The sequence below is a fragment of the Trachurus trachurus genome (genome assembly GCF_905171665.1).
Source record: "Trachurus trachurus genome assembly, chromosome: 3".
NCBI classification, from domain to species: domain Eukaryota; kingdom Metazoa; phylum Chordata; class Actinopteri; order Carangiformes; family Carangidae; genus Trachurus; species Trachurus trachurus.
The window spans coordinates 8,478,115-8,495,323 of NC_139893.1; the positions used below are offsets into that span (position 1 = coordinate 8,478,115).

Genomic DNA, 17,209 nt, shown 5'->3' on the forward strand with positions numbered 1-17,209 from the left:
AGACTTTTTCTGGCTTTAACTGTGACGTGGAGTATAATATTAACGGGGATGGCTTTACTCCTGCACTACACTGCTGAGATGTGGCGGCGGGTCGCGAAAGCTCAACTCAAACTCTTTGTGTGTCAGAGGTACAAAAATGGATCACATACAGCAAAGTGTAACCACCACCACACAGTCATCACAAGTCGTTTACGCCACTCTCAAATCAAATCTCTATACAGCAGTTCACTTACATGTCAAGGACTTTTACACACACACACAAGAAGCCGTGGGTAAGAAAACCAAAAAAAAGTCATCATATTGTGCATTAGGAGGTCACACTACTCTGAGTGCATTCAGGAGAGATACAGTACAATCTATATCAACACACAGAGTGTCTAGTTTCTCTTTACAATGCTGTGCAGTGACATATTCACACACTGTAATGGCTGGCTTGTAGGAAGTCGTACTGTTGATTAAACAGTTAATTTTGATAAATAAGGGGTCGGCTCTGATGGGCAGCTCCTATGTAACCCTACAGGCTTCAGTGTGGCCACGAAGCCTCGGCTGATGGGATGAAAATGTTCACGTCTAACACACGATTGCACTCCAAATAAATATATCTATTATCAATATGCATTATAATACATTTACAGACTGCCAATTTGATATGTGTTACATCTCTATTCATCAAATATCTTTTAAACTTTCTATGTATTTTAGTATTTTTCTTTACAGTAGATTGATCATTTCTTAGATTTTTTTTCTTTTTTAGAATTTGTGCAAACAATACAACAATGGATAGTATTTTTCTTGTTTCTCGTTTTGTTTTCGTTGATATTTTTCATGACTAAACTGAAGCACACTCAGGAAATGAAGTCTACTCGTGTCAGGGATTGCGTATTTGGTCTAGGAGTATCCCTCATCCTGCCTGTATCCGTAGCCTCCTCCCTGCGCCTCCTCTTGGACGTACTCCTCCGTCTTCTCCCAGCCGGTAGCCCAGCCTCCGTTCACCTGCGTGGTCGCGCCGTACGTCTTAGCCGGACCCCCGAAAGCACCGTAACTCTGAGTGATGTCGCCGGTCTCCTCCGCCAGCTCGTCCTCATCGATGAAGCCACACTTCTCATCGCTGGTCAGCTCGGGGTCGGCCCACGGCTGCTTTTCTCCCGAAGCAAAGAGCCCGTAGAAGATCACGCCCCCGTAGTGCACCATCGAGGCGATCAGGAACACGTACTGCCACTCCTCTCGAGTCTGTAGCAGAGGGGAAAACATAAGAAAACTATTAATTTTTACCATTCTCAACAAATCCAAAGTGCAAAACAGCACATAAGACACACCATTACACAGGGTGATATGCTTCTGCATGAACATCAACCTGTATACAGCCCTGATGCTGAAGATACTGTACTCACTGATCACTATCTGAGAATAGCCCCAAAAACACATTTTACTTCTGTTTTAGGAGCTTCCAGGACATTTATTTTGTATTTGAGTTAAGAGAAGAGTTGAAACAAGCTGATATAGAATGTATAATACACAATAGTACCTTATGGAATAAGGCTTTAATAATCTTAAAGCTTCTTGTGGTTAAACAGAAGCAGAAATAGGTTAAAGGATGAAATTAATCTTTAATTCACTGGCTAAATGAATAATGCATATATACATTTTCATGTAATATTATGACTCTCTATTCTCTAATGTCAAGTTTAACATATATAAAGCTTTTCAGCCACTGAAATTTATGAGGTCCACTGTGTATTGTTCATGCAAAATCAATAAGCCTGAGTTTCCTGTTATAAACTGTGAAAATGTCTATACAGTCTTTTATAGTTCAACACAGAGAGAAGACAGATAACAGAGGCCGCTCTGATTAATAATTAATAACATACCTAGTTGTAGGTTACTATATGGCCTAGTACAGTATTGTACTTACTGTATATGTAACAGTGTGTGTTTCACAGGACGACTTTAAGTTGTCAAATACACAATGAACACTTGTATCTGCTAATAAGTACATAAAGTCTGTTATAGACCATGCATGAAAGAGGGATAACTATCGGTAAAGATAATTATTGGCCCAATATTGGCTGATAATTATTATCTTGGCCAAAATACACAGATACAGTAAGTCAGATAATGACATTTTTACTACTAGAGTACTAGAGCCAATTATAATCAGCCAACACTGCCTTTATTTCACTCATTTTCAGTCTGTTTGCCCACTGAGTCGATTTGAAGCGATAACAAATGTTGATTTTTGAAAAGTCGCAACTGTTCTTGTGATTTCAGTAGTGATGTTATATTATTATGTTAAGTTAGTGGCAGAGCTATAATGTTAAATTCATCTTTACTGACGACATCTTAGCCTTTCTTAACCTCAGGTGTGGATATAAACTATTAAAAATGTTATCGGTTATCAGTATCGGTGGAAAAAAGTGCATAAAAATGCATAAATAAGGTGTTGCCCACTCATTTACAGCTCGTTTAAGACTTTAAATCTTTAAATCAAATGACTGTGTCATTTAGAGGTTGAAGGGATGAAAAGCCTTTACCTTGTTCTTTGTCATAGCACCAACAATCAGTGGACACACCATCCCAGACAAGGTGCCCACACCGTTAGAGATGCCCATTAGGATACTGGCATAACGCGGAGCAATGTCCAAGTGATTGACGTTAAAACCTAATGGAGAAAAAAGAAAGAAAACATGACATGAAAATATCGGCTGTTCATTTAAAAAAAAAAAAAAAAAAATCCACATGAATTATGACAAATGGAGGGAAGAACTGTGACCATATGTGTTAACTAATAATAGCAACAGATTCAGGACATAGTGGTGGATAAAAACAGCACAACTGGTGACCATTTTGTTGGAGAAAGCGGCAGGAACTCGCCACACATCTTCCTCCTCCTCCCCCACTCTTGACTGGCTGAATGAGTAAGTGTCCTCGCTGAGCTGCCGGCTGCCCGGCAAATCCCCCAGGACGGCTAGCACTGAATTATTAAACACTCCAGGAGTAAGCTCAAGAACAACAGGCAAGAAACTGATTTTGCTCTCAGTCACAGAGCCCTGCATCGTCTGTAGCCGGGTATAAACAAAAAAGATCTGTTGAATGGAGAGCAACAGGGAGCTGAAAGGCTGAAGTGCAAAACGTGTTGCGATTAATGTCTGAAATCTGATGTTATATATATATCAGACGTCTCCAGTGACACAGCGTATTTTGATTAAACTCAGTGCTGAACGCATCTGAAACATCATATCACATAACAGCAGACGCATCACATCATTGCTTTGGATATTAAATATGCAGCTTTGAATACATTTTAATGTTTGTCATGATACGTTTCAACGCAGCTGCGTGTCAAAGAGTCTGAACCGTCTTTAATTTAGCTCAGAAACATGAAACCTCAAGACAATTTTCTGCCGTTCTCAAATTCACAAAACTGAAAAATAATTTGGGATTGAAATAAAAGAGGCTCTGGTTAAATGAAGAATAAATCAATTATTAAATGAAGAATAACTGCACCTCTTCTCCTTCAACTGACGATTTCTTATAGTCTTTTGCAAATTAGAAATGATGTAACACAAACTTAGTTTACCCTGAAATTACAGTCTGCTATCAACCTTTAAATTATATCCATAGTTATATTGTAATTACATTTTAGAAAATATGTTCTTGTTGAGGTTAAGATCCAGGAGATGGTTAGCTTAGCTTATCTTAGCATGGCATGGCTCTATCCAGAAGAAACCAAGGTTGTTAGAGGTCAGAGCATCCAGCCCAAAAATATTCCAGCACATAACACCCCATAATACAATTTTTCAAACCTTTAAACAGAGTCGGACCGGCTCTTTTCCTCTGTGTCCAGTCTTTACAGTGAATGCTATGCTATGCTGACAATGGCTGCAGCCTGTACAAAATATGAAACCATCCCTCTAACTTTCCTTTTTTACTACTAAAATGGTCTCTCTGTTGTGAGACAACTACACAAACACACACAACAGTCATCACTTCATATCACTATTTTATATAATATTAGTGCTGTCAAAGTTAACGCGTTAATTTTGGTGATTAATTTTAAACATTTAACGTGTTAAAAAAAAAGCAAAGCACTTGAAGTTGTTTTGCTGACCCAAACCGATGTACCAGCTGTAGCGCTGTTAGTCATCACTTTATTAACTTTTTATATATTTTTTAAAACCGTTTAGATGCCCAATATGTGGTTAGTTTATCCAAATGACGCCTGTTTGGACGTTAATTTAATCGCTTAATCACTTAAAGGGATGAGGAGGAGTTTCGGAAAGCAAAGTGTTTTCACACTACATTTCCCATGAGCCTCTGCACGTACGGTGAAATTCTTGGACCGGCGCAAGATGGACGAAAGCGAAAGCATTTTCCAAGAATGTTTTCATTAATCAAAAACGAAAGCCAGAGGTTTCCAAGATGATCAGATACCATCATAGTTCAGACCATAAACGGCGATCTGGCGGCGTTATTCCCATGACCCGCCGAGCAGCGTCTGGGTCTGGGAAACCGAAACTCGGTAATGCGACCACTAAATAATAATATCAAAATAACTATAAAGACAAAATGATATATTTATCGAAAATGGACCCATTAACATTAGTGTGGGTAACGTAGATTAATCCACATTAATATGAGACTCTTATAACCAAAAGCAAACTCCTCTGGGTCTCTTTAATTTTTTTTAATCGATTGACAGCCCTATATAATATACCAGTGTGTTACACTTGTACTAACCTGATATAGCGAATCCACTGAAGCCCACTGCCAGCACCAGGAAGGATATGGCTACCCCTTTGCTGTGGGAATATCCTACCACCAGCAGCAACGTGGCCTCCATGCCAAATCCTAACAGAGAGACAGCAGGTCACATACTGTACACACACACACTAACGCACAGAAACACACAAAGCCCAGGGCTGTTGGTCTTCGTGGTGCCAATTGAATTAAGCATGATACATGGTCTGCACTCAATTACGTAAGTGACGGATATAAAATCGATGCACGGTCACAATCAGCAACTCAACTTGTGTACAAGAATTGAACAGATGGATTTTTGCAAAAATACAAACAGGAGTGTCTCTTGCTCCCATCTGGCAGCGAAGAGCGACTGAAAAAAGACCAGTATGGATCTGACACCATGAGAATAACACCCTGTAACGGTGCAGAGAGGAGGTGTGGAAAGTGATTTTTCATCCAGCTCAGACTTCTCACCTCCACAGTTCATCATTTTCCTGACAGTGGTGGTCGTCACGATGTTCCTGCTGCGAAGGTAGTCGGCCAGTTGGCCGCCGATGGGCACAATGATGGTCATCACCAAGTGGGGGAGGGCGGACACCATGCCGACCTGCAACCACATACCGCAAATCAGCTGAAGAAGCTGCAGCTCAGCAAATTTATTTTGAGAAAACTGTGGGAAATTATTTTCGTCTCAGTCTTTATTGATTCTGTAGCCGGAGGTTTTCCCCCAAACTTGGCAATAGAGTTTTTGGTCATTTATGTTAGGGCTGGACGATTAATCGAATTTTGATCGTGATTACGATTTTGGCTTCTCACGATCATAAAAACACTGTAATCGAAGATAAACGATTTTTTTTTTGTCTATTGGTGTTTTATTCTGAAAAACACACATGCGCGCTTCAGCCCCCGCGCCTACACTGCACTCCTCTCTCAGTTAATGCTGTGGACGAGTCCACTCGTGTGTTGACGGCGGCGTTTAAAAATCAGCGCCAGTGAAGAGAGAGCAGCGGCCACCGCTCAGGACGAATGAACGGGAAATAATAATTTAAAACACTCGCTCGTCTCCTCAAAGCGGCCGCACAACAACAACCCTCCTCCTCCTCCTCCTCTTCCTCCAGCCCGTAGGCTACATATGTTTACAAAGCCGGCAAGGAAGCAATCTGTAGAGCGGCGGATAACGTTGTACGATGTTACGACGTGTATTTGTGTAGTTTAATCTGTCATAAACAAGAGATCACTGGGCGCGTAAAAAAAAAAAAAAAAGTTATGGGGTGCGTTTGTGACGAGAGCTGGGACAGCGCAGCGGGGCGGAGGCTCTATTCTTCCCAGGTTGGATTTCATCCCAGAGACGCAATAAGCGACACACACGGAAGCAGAGAGCCTCCATTCTCCCTCTTAATAAGTTAAACCATGACAATTACTCCAAATCTGTTTATTCAAGGTAAAAATGTAGAAAAGTTAAGCTAAACACCCTGTATAGTTTCTGCTGCTGGATCATAAAACTTTGAAAATTTTTTAAATACATTTTGAATAAATATTTAAAATTATAAACTTAAAAACCTTAAACACACATTGGCACTGTTTATTTAAGGTAATAATGTAGCATGGTCAAGCTATAAATCCTGTACCCCCCCCCCCCCCCATAATCGTGTAAATAATCGTGATTTCAATATTGACCAAAATAATCGTGATTATGATTTTTGCCAAAATCGTCCAGCCCTAATTTATGTTTTAAATATTTATGATAAAACCAAGTTTTAAGAAGCTCAAGGTATCCTAGACACCAATATAGAACAGAAAGAGACGGCCCTTATATTAAAGGGATAGTTCAACATTTTGGCAACTTGGCCCATTACCATAATCCCTATAATTTTAGGAGTAGGTCTGTTAATTGTCCCTCATCAAACTCGTCAAATACACAATCCCACAATTTGGAGTTGTTTTCAAGGCAAATGCAGAGACTGTTTGCCGAAAAATTGCCCCCAACGGGAACGCACATCAGTGGTTTTGCATGAATTTACCTCGAAACGTTCTGTTATTATCTCATAGCGTGGTGAATGTGCAGGTCACAACTTGTCCACCAGAGCGTTTTGGAGTTGTTGGATTGTGTATTTGATGAGTTTGATGAGGGAAACCAAGAAATCCCATGAGCCTCCGTAGCGTAGCTCTGAGCAGCTCGCGGCTCTGCTCCGCCATTCTAAAAATAACTTGCACCAACAATTAAAGGTAACAAACCTACTGCTAAGACTATAGGGATTATAGCAATGGGCCAATTTGACAAATCTGTTGAACTATCCCTTTAAAAACAAGCCTGTTTGTCATTTGTGCAGCAGGTTATCACAACCCATATATAACCTTTTTTTGTTAGGCAACATCAAATGGCACTTATGTCTAGGTACACAGGACTATAACAGAGGACACATGTTCAATTCCCATGTGGAAGTAGCGTTTATGTTATACCCAAGTAGTTCTTGTGCATAAAACTATTATTATTATTCAGTTGTTCTGCCAATGCTGATCTTCCTACAGTAACAGTGTTATAGGGAACAGATTTATTTGCTGACTGACTCACCTTACTTATCTCAAAGCCAAACACTTCCTCAAAATACGCAGGTTGGCTGATCAGCAGCAGGTAGAAGGTCCAGCTCCTGCAGAAGTTGGCCACGATGATTGCATAGACGGGCATGGAGGTGAAGAACTTCTTCCAGGGGGTCTTGAATTTCTGGAAAGAGATCATCACAAAGGATTAGACTTTAAATCACCTGTTTTGTCACGGAGAAAAGACCATAGGTGTTGGAAATGGCTGGATGGAGGTGTAACTTGTTATTATTGTGTATTCTAGTATACCCTCACCTCAGACGGACCCATTAGCTTGGCGCTCTCTCCGATGCTCTCCTCAATGTAGCAGCGTTCCTCGTCAGTGATGGTCGGATGTTCAGCGGGGCTCTCGTAAGACACAAGGATCCAGAACATGTACCAGAAGATGCCGAAGCATCCTGCACATCACAGACAGGGTTGCATGTCAGAAAACAAGATAATTATAAAGCAAATTTTGACCTCATCAATAATACTCACACACACCCACACACACAATACACACAGTGTTTGGTAGTGTGATCTTTCTAAAATGCCTGAGAGAATAAACCCAGACAGGAAAGCTAACTGTATTCAGTCCAGAGAGAAAGATCTGGGATTATTTATTGACACACCAAAACATTGGGGGGAGGAAATCAATACACAGTCTGCCTGGATAAATCCGTTTGACTTTCACTGGATCCTCTCTGTCAAACTATTAAGGTTTCAAACAAGCTTAAAAACTTTCCAAATAAACTCTTTTTGTATCTTCTTTCAATAGATGTATACCTAATTTCCTTTTCCACTGCTCATTAACACACACACACACACATATCGCACACACAAGCCCCACCAATCAATCTTACCATAGACATAAAACACTGAGGACCAGCCTGAATACTGGACCAGGATCCCAGCCAGAGGCATCGCTATCACAGCACCGGCGTAAGAGCCTGACAGACAGCGAGACAAGGGAGTTCAGATTCTTCTTAACCAACAATGGCAACATGCAACACATCAATTTTTTAAACCCAACTTTATAAAGGCCAAACAAACAGAGTATTTACCACAGAAGGATAAGGTGGCCAGGCGACTCCTCTCCAGCGGAGGAGCCCACTTACTCCAGATGCCGTGACAGGCGGGGTAGGTCACTCCCTGAGAAAACCACACAGCTGGAGTTAGAAAAAGACTGGTAACTGTAAATTATAGAGCTCAGTCATCTTCATCATCATAACCTTTATTTAAACTCTGAGATATATTGAGGAGTAACCTCATAGTCGAGATGAAACACAAAACATATAAGGACAGAAGACAAAACATTTGAAACATACGTACATAAGCATAACAGAATACCGGAAGTTAAAGGTGACAAGGATAAATTGAAACAAAAGTGTAGTTAAAAGCAGGAGCAGTTAGAGGTAAAATAAGATGTAGTTATGGTTTTAAATTGTCCAATTGATAAAAGTGAGGTAAGTTTCAGATGATTTTGCAGAGAGTTCCAGGTTGTAGGTGCACAGTAAGAGAAACTGGTCTTTACAAGTTCGGTGTTAACAGAGTGAGAGCCAGTTTTTTGAGCATGTGCGATAGAGACCTGCATTAAAAGATACTAGTGAGTCTTTTCCTTTGTCAACTTGTTTTGGAAATGTGCACTCAACGAGAGTGGACAATGCTCATGTGACATTTCTCTTAATATAAATGCATGTTTGTGCAATGAACAAATAATAGGCTGCACCCAACACAGTATTGGCCCAGTAAATAATACTCTCAAAATATGTAGAATAACCAATGAAAATTAACACTGTGTCACCCTTGTGATTAACATGAGCAAACTGAACAAAGAGGACCTCGAGAGCTGTTCATGGAGCAGAGCCGCCCCGCAGCTATTAAATGTTCATCAGTCACTAATTTGAACAAACTGTGCTGATGTAAAAAACCCAATCTGCATGGGCTTCATGGGAACAGTTGCAGTGCCACCACTCTTTAAAACCTGTAATATTGGATCTTAATATTAGGTTTTAAGATTAGCTCTTATGAAATATCATTTCCCTGCAGTGTGTTATTGGATGCTCGGCCACGTTATTGATGGAAGACTAAGACTTCTGTGTCTTTTGACGCCATTTGTCAATGAAAGCATTGAAATAAGAAAGAAAGAAAGGCCTCAGTCAGACAAAAACATGATATTTTAAATCATGCCATTGAGAAATGTCATCATCTGTTACATTTACAAAGCTAGGAACAGTAATATTAGCTGTGTTTTCTTCACTGCAATACAAATTTCATTCAACATGTCGAGATTCATTATTCAGCAGGGTGTCATGTTACACTACACAGCCAGAGCATTGATGTGCTTTTACATATCAGCATGTTTCTTTTCATCAATCTGTATACAAGCACTTCACTATTATGTATCCAGGACTGTAAAAAAAGAAAAAAGACCAGGACTATCCCACAAACACTCCGCTATAGTCGACTGGATCAATACGGCTCATCTCATATTTCGTCTGGCTGAATATCCGGTGCACGTTACTCCAGCACAGTCTTTTCAATGGACTAAAATTTGCAGGAAGCCCCTTTTGTATAGAGTATCACAGTAAATCTCCAGTTATTCATAGCCATGAGAATAAAAAAAACTCCACGGCAGATACATGTAATGTGTGTCTTGTGTTGTGTTAATGGTGAGGTTGTGTTGAGTGCTGTTTTGTGTTTACTTCATGCAGTCTCTTACCTCCACCAGCCCTTGTAATATCCTGACAAAGATGACACACCCATAATGGACCCGTGCAGCCGAGGGAATGAACATGTTGAAAATGGAGGTCAGGACGATGGCTGCACCAAACACCCTGGAAATGGTAGAGAGCATTTTTTAATATACTGTAGTATTTATACACAACCTTATAGCAACAGAGCAGTGAAACATCACAGTAGAGGACGTATAGGCTGCCTATAGGAAAATGCATTGGCCTCGAGGTTTTGTGATTTCACCCTGCACTGAGACAGAGGGTATGTTTATTCAAGTACAGTGCAGGTTTGACGTGCAGTACTTAAACCTCGGCAGTCTCATTTTATGACAACTTTAGAGGAGGAGATATTTTAATTCATATACATTTATCTCACAGCTGTATTCCCAGTTACACTGCAGATTCATTTTTATTGAATCAAAAGATATTCAACAAATGAATGAAGGTGGATTCATATAGATTATGATGGCCAGAATTAGGTCTGTATTAAGCAGTTGAGAATAGCCCTATACATTTAGCATTTTCCTATAAATTGATTTTTTACAATCAAATGATGACTTAGCAATAGCCCACAGTCTGCATGAATGCAATGACAGCGTATTTCTATACACTGTGGTTCTTGCAGCTTCTTGCTCCAATGAAACACATGAATCCATCCATCCATATTACTGTATATTATTTGGAGAAAAGAGAAACGTGCCACATGTGTTCAAAAAAAAACAAAAAACTGTAGTGTATAATACTTTTCACAGCATCAGAGCAGAGCGCGTAGCCCCCCACCCTCTCCTATGTGTCGCCTAGCAACCATTTTCACGTGGGTTACCCTTCAAGAAATATGTTTTTTCATAAACGAGCACATTTCAGTTTTTGTTTGGCATTTAATTTGAAGAAAATAAGAATTCATAGTCTACTCATCACAATCCGTCCAATTAGAGCTGCTTTATTTATTTGCTAATTATCTGTCTCATTTTCTGCAGCTGTTAACAATCAATCTTTATTTTATTTTTTTGTGTGTGTGTCTGTGTCTATTAAGTATTTATATTTCTTCATGTACGGAAGCCGCTGAGGGAGTGACACCGAGGCCATCCATAAACACCGAGCTATTTCTCATTACTGTCACGTCCCCTCCCGCCCCTCTCATCTGCACGCGGGGGGCAAACCCTAATCCGGTTGAGACCAGGTTGGGCACGAGACCAATTGATTTGATTGCATCTCTGTGTCAATCAACAGGGCGAGAAGCAGAGGCAGAGGAGGGATAAAATAAGAGAAATAATGCGCTTTTTTCTTTCTTTTCCTATTATTCTTTTAATTATTTTTCAATTATAAGCGAATCCTATTGTAAACTATGCGATCTGAACTGCCTGCACCAATTATTGGGTATAGGCTAATATTTGAAGGAATTTTAAAACCTTTATTTATAACAATGAGGCCTCTAGTGTGGCGCTATATAGGCAGAAGCATTTTATTTATTTGCTTGAGCCATAGATGATGTGTTACCATGAGACACGACCATCCAACAAACAAGGAGAATACAGTATTATCAACATCCATCACTCAACTCCCAATCCCTGAAATGTGCGTCATTGTGCGTTAATATTATATAGCGCTATAGCCCATAGTGTCTGGAACATGGGCTCTATAACGTGATTATAATGACTGTGCATTGGCAGTGCTCGTGTGAACAAAAGCCTCTGGCGACAGGACAGGCTCATGGTCCCGATGCCCTGAGAGAGGAGACGGATTAAACCCCCGGGGGAGCTCATTAACAGGTGGCAGGAGGCCGCGACACCGACCGGGAGCTGCGAGGCTGCAGCCCGGTGTCAGTCTGTCTGCTGTCTGCTGTCTGCATGCAGCTCCACGCTCAACCTACAGCTGTGAATTCTTACATAGATGTAGGCTATATTTTAGCGAGATATCCTCCCTTGGCTTTGTTTTACCGTGATTTTATTTCATTATAGGCCTACCAGATTTATTTAATTCCCCATGTGGTCGTTTTCGTTTCAATCTATTTTCAAATAATAAGAAAGAAAGAAAGAAAGAAAACACAGCCTACAGTGACCATGAGAGAAGTGAGAGTCGTTACTGTTCAGTAATTTCGTCTAATAGGCCAAAACAATTAAAGAAAAAAGAAAGAAACCATAAAATACCACAGAGCTTCATCTGCCACAATGGAGAGCTGGATCAGTGTGTGTATGTGTGTGGTATTAACGTGCCGCCTACCTGTTCGCTGCGAGCCTGGAGGATATGTATCCTCCCGGGATTTGTGTCACGATGTAGCCCCAGAAAAAAGATCCGTGAATCAGTCCCACCGTCTCCGGATCCCAGTTGAACTTGGCTTTCTGGTGTAAAAAAACAACAAAAACAAATGGAAATCAGCAGCAGCGTTAGAAAGAAAATGATTGAACCATGGGCCATTAATATAGTGACCATGCATTTATTTCTATAGTGTTAATCCAGAAAAGAAACATTACGACTGATGTAAAGAGGCCTGGTTATCATGAAAGGCCTGCAACGGTTCACTCAGATGATACAGATCGGATCAATAGCTGATCATGTAGTAGCCTATGTGTATTATTTGTTTACTTGTCTTAAACGCTTAAACAGGCTGTATATATGCAAATGTGATCTATATATTTTATTATTGAAACATCTTCTAAAAGGCGTGTGTGAGTGTGTGTGCATTTTAACCTTGTAGCTACACACACATGTGCTCTTTTGTGCAAGCACGTGCTCTCAAGGAGTGGGTGTGTTACTCACGTTTATACATTATTTAGCCTTTAAAACCTGTGATACAGTGCACTCGTTTTGGTTTAAATCTATTTATATCTGCACTACAGGCCCATAATAAAGAATATATAGCCTAGCCTACTATCAAGGAAAGCTGGCTTTATATAAAACCCGTTTCTCAGGTAGCCTATCTATTTGAGTAATAATAATTAAAAGAAATCCAAATTTAAATTTAAATTGAGAAAAAACCCATTAATCGTGGTTATTGGGAAGAGGGGCTAATTTCCTGATAGCAGTGGGCCTGTGCAGAAATTCACTCTCCCCTTCCTCACGGTCTTTCCCTAATAAAATCAGATTGGGTGGGGGGTGTCTCGGCTCGTGAGGCATGCAGCAGCCTGCGTGGTTTTTACGTCATGGGGGGCTTCTCGCATGCCGACGCCACACCTCTTTGATGATGATCTTGCCGTTCTGGTGGATGGTGCTGTTGTTGACCATGCCCACTATGGCCACGCCCAAGTTACAGCGGATGCCGAAGGAGATGCAGAAGCCGAGTCCGCTCATGATGGCGATGATGTAGCGGCGGGGCAGACCGAAGCACTTGCAGTCGCACAGCGGGGGCTTCTTCTCCGCGGCCTCCCGGGGCCGCCCATCCTCCGTCAGCTCGATCACCTCCCCGGTTTTCTGTTTCCTCTCTATCACCCTGCAACAGCCAGCACCAACAACACCGTGCGCTCAGTCTAACTAACACATCAGCACAAGAAGTTATAGGAGGCTCAAAAACTACAAACACACAATTAAATCCACCTGTGATGGAAAAAAAGAAGCAAATCTCAGAGGGCCCATTTTTATTTCCACTCTGTATGAAGCTCTGGATATACTGTAGATGGAAACTTTGGATCTTTGGTGGTTTGTGGTTTGTTTATCTTTCCCATCACCAAAGTGCAGGAAGTAATTTTTGCAGCATCACCATAATAAAACAGCTCAGAGCTGCATGTGGTACAGTGAGGCCTCATCTGCCTCTGAGAAGCTGCAACGTCGAATCCAAACCAAACATGTTCATCTATTTAAGCAGCATACAGTAGAACAAAAAAAACATGATAATAATAATAAGACATCAACACAGAGGCAGATATGGCCTGTAGAGCTGGGAAGAGGCAGCGTGTCCCTGACTGTACCGCATTGCAGCAGCAGCTCGCTCGCTTTTCACACTAATTAGCATTCACGGGACCAAGCAGCAGCTCCAGCCTCCAGACACACGTCTGTGGGCATCCCTCACTCCCCTCACTCCCCTCACTGTTTTTTTTTTTTTTTTAATTCACCTCCACAAAGTCATATTTACACGCATCAAATTCAGCATGGAAAAAACCAAGCATTTCAATTCCAGTTAATGCAAACGAACGAAAATCTGAAAAAAGGCCCAAAATAATATGAATGATAATGAAATAAGATGTTTAAAAAAGGTGCAGGGCAGGAAGAGAAATCAAAGGCCTGGTGCATCGGGAAAATGCGTTTTTTTTTCTTTTTTGTGAAAACCAAAGGAAATGCAAAAGCAACCCAAAAAAAGAGAGAAAGAAATAGATTTGACTGTGTGTCTCCTGCAGATTTAGAGGAATAACAAAGGAAATGCCCCCAACGGTGAATTCACAAGGGACTCGTCTAAATATAGCAGGAAGTGTAACATTAAATTCATTGAGCTGGAAGCAGCAGAAAACAAACGGATCACGTCACATCCAGCGAAAAGGGAGAATAATAATAATAAAGTCATGATGATGGTTTAAAATGAATATGACACACAGGTTTATTTATGATCCTGTGTGTGCGTCACTGGCCTTTAAAGATAATATGAAATACATCATAAATTATGAATGAATCCACACAATCTGTTAATGAGATTCATCATCAGGACGGACTGACAGCGTGCACGTTTTCATCCAGTGGCATCCAGGTTCATCCAAACCTCTGCTATCACGACACACACACACACACACACACACACACACACACACACACACACACACACACACACACACACACACACACACACACACACACACACACACACACACACACAAGCGCGCGCGCAGTTGATTGCATAATTTTGTTCTCACTTCCAGAGGCGTGACCATGAGATGAGATCCCTGCGAGTTGTCAAACAGTTTTAGGGATGACCTGCAGACAGACCAGCGCACCACTGCGGCTCCGTGTGTGTGTGTGTCTACTTCAAATACATAATGTAAATAATCAAACTGTAATTGCAAATCAAGGTGGGAGAAGGAAAAACAAACAAACAAACAAACAATCAAAAAACAAAACCAGCCAGTCCTTACCTGTGCATTTGACCCAGGGTCTTCCCCGCAAATTCCTTCACCCCCGCCACCGCTCTCGTCTTCACCGACTCCATATCCAGTCTCTTTCTGTGTGTGTGTGTGAGTGTGTGTAGGCCTGTTTGTCTTCTGTATTATAATATTTTTTTCTCACTGCTTGGTCGTCATGTTACGGCGCGGGATGGCCGACTGCAGCGGCGTACGAGGAAAGAAAGAAAACAACAAACCAAACCACCACTAACTTCTAGGGTATAGGCTACTGTAACAAAACGTGACGCCGGTCCCAATTACGCGCGACGAGCCTGTCCTTTAATTGTCACAACGACGACGGCGATGAGGAAACAAACACACACACGCTACACGCCACACACACTCTGTCGTCGTGGTCGAGGGGGAAATGAAACGAGCTGTGCGCCTTCATCCAAGCACCTTCACCACCGACACCAACAACAACAACAACTCATCCCCCGCCTGGAGCAGTGCGCGACGAGCTGCGCCGAGTGCCATCACGACGGAAACAGAAACACGAGTGGAACTGAATCTGATCAGTCACAGCACAGCGGCGGCGTCGACCGATATGGATCAGTGTGTCCGAGACCAGAGAGAGGAGAGGGGAAAAAAAGAGAGAGAGAAATGGAGAGAGAGCAAAGGGGGGAGAGGGAGAGAGAGAATAAATGAATAGAAAAATGAATTTTAAAAAGAAAGAAAGCTCAAAGTTTGGGAAAAAAAAGCACGAGTGGGTGTTTTTGTTTGAAGTCGCTTCAATAAATCAAAGAGGGGAGTGAGTGAGTGCGTGCTCGTCTCGTGCCTCCTGTGGAGCGCGCAGGTTCATCTGACGTCGTGTTTCAGCACCGAGGTCAGCGACAGCAGCAGCAGCAGCAGCAACATCTGGCCAGCTGCTGCTCAAACCAAAGGGCCAGAGTCCGAATATAATAACAGGCTGATAGAAACAAGACTCAAATGTTTTATATTGATAATTTCATAAAATAAAACTGGGTGTGAAAAAGAGAGAGAGGGCGAGAGGAAGGAGGGTGTTTTAATAGATCAATATGTCGCCTATTTGAAAATAATAATTCATATTACAGCCATATTTCGATTGTTTCGTTTTATTTATTCGTTTTTATGCGTGGAAAACATGCACTGTAAGCCCATATATGAAAGCTGCAGCTCTCACGAGGGCGGTGCTATGGAAACCAAATGAGCAGGAGTGAATCCCACCCCCCTCCTCCTCCTCCTCCTCCCGACAGACTCCTGCTTAACGTGGGGATCCATCAATAATTTAAGCGTCTCCCCGATTTTTTTTTTAATGATTTTTTTTTAATCCCCCCCGACAACCACAGTATTTTCAGAGGAAACGTTTTTTGTTAATATTTTGACGCCACGGCCTCTGATACCTGCCCACGTTTAATAAACCACATCATAACATTATACTAATGCATGTAGGATCTATATAATAATACCCTATTAATATTACTACTAATACTAATAATACCAGGCTGCGTATAGTGATAATAGTAATGTTCATAAGTCTGAGACAGATCCTGGGTGTGTGAATTGAAGAAAAAGGAGGGAGAGGAGCGAGTTTCACCTTTCTCGTCATTTGTTGGTGTTGGTCGCCACCTGGCGTTCAGTCATGGAACCGCAACTCGGTGCAACAAACAGAAACCATAAGTTTGTTGTCTTATTTATTGCCTGACTGTTGTGAGATGATTGATTGGTACTAAATTGTTCTATTGTCACTTTTCTTTGTGTGTATGTCTATTTTTGCAAGACCATGTCACACAGGCCAGTTGTATCATATTTGCTACAGGAGTTTGTGAGACTCCTCTAGTGTAATAGTTTCTTGAAAAAGCTGTTTCTACATATTTTGTTTGTTTATTTTGTGAGGATCCCCATTAACTGTGCTCTAGAGCACTTCTAGTCCACATTTAAAAACAACACATTTAAACATACATTTACAATCATGACATGAATAAGACAAGTCAACAAAAACTTACATTAAATCTTTATAATAGGTAGCTAAAAATCATCGTCCTAAGTCAAATATAACATATATAAGACACAGTGGTTATAAAATAAAGAGGAAAAACAAATCAAAGTGACAAC

General features: G+C 41.1%; 1 protein-coding gene across 1 annotated transcript; it reads right to left on the bottom strand.

Moving 5' to 3' along the window:
* Positions 1-888: 888 nt before the first annotated feature.
* slc17a6b (solute carrier family 17 member 6b) lies at positions 889-15,180 on the bottom strand (the record flags this gene model as incomplete). Its single annotated transcript, XM_083998565.1, has 12 exons — positions 889-1,230; positions 2,532-2,659; positions 4,738-4,848; positions 5,215-5,347; positions 7,313-7,462; positions 7,594-7,736; positions 8,181-8,267; positions 8,382-8,469; positions 10,040-10,154; positions 12,273-12,391; positions 13,224-13,479; positions 15,107-15,180. 12 exons carry the CDS (start codon positions 15,178-15,180, stop codon positions 889-891), a joined length of 1,746 nt encoding a protein of 581 aa, XP_083854691.1.
* Positions 15,181-17,209: the final 2,029 nt, after the last annotated feature.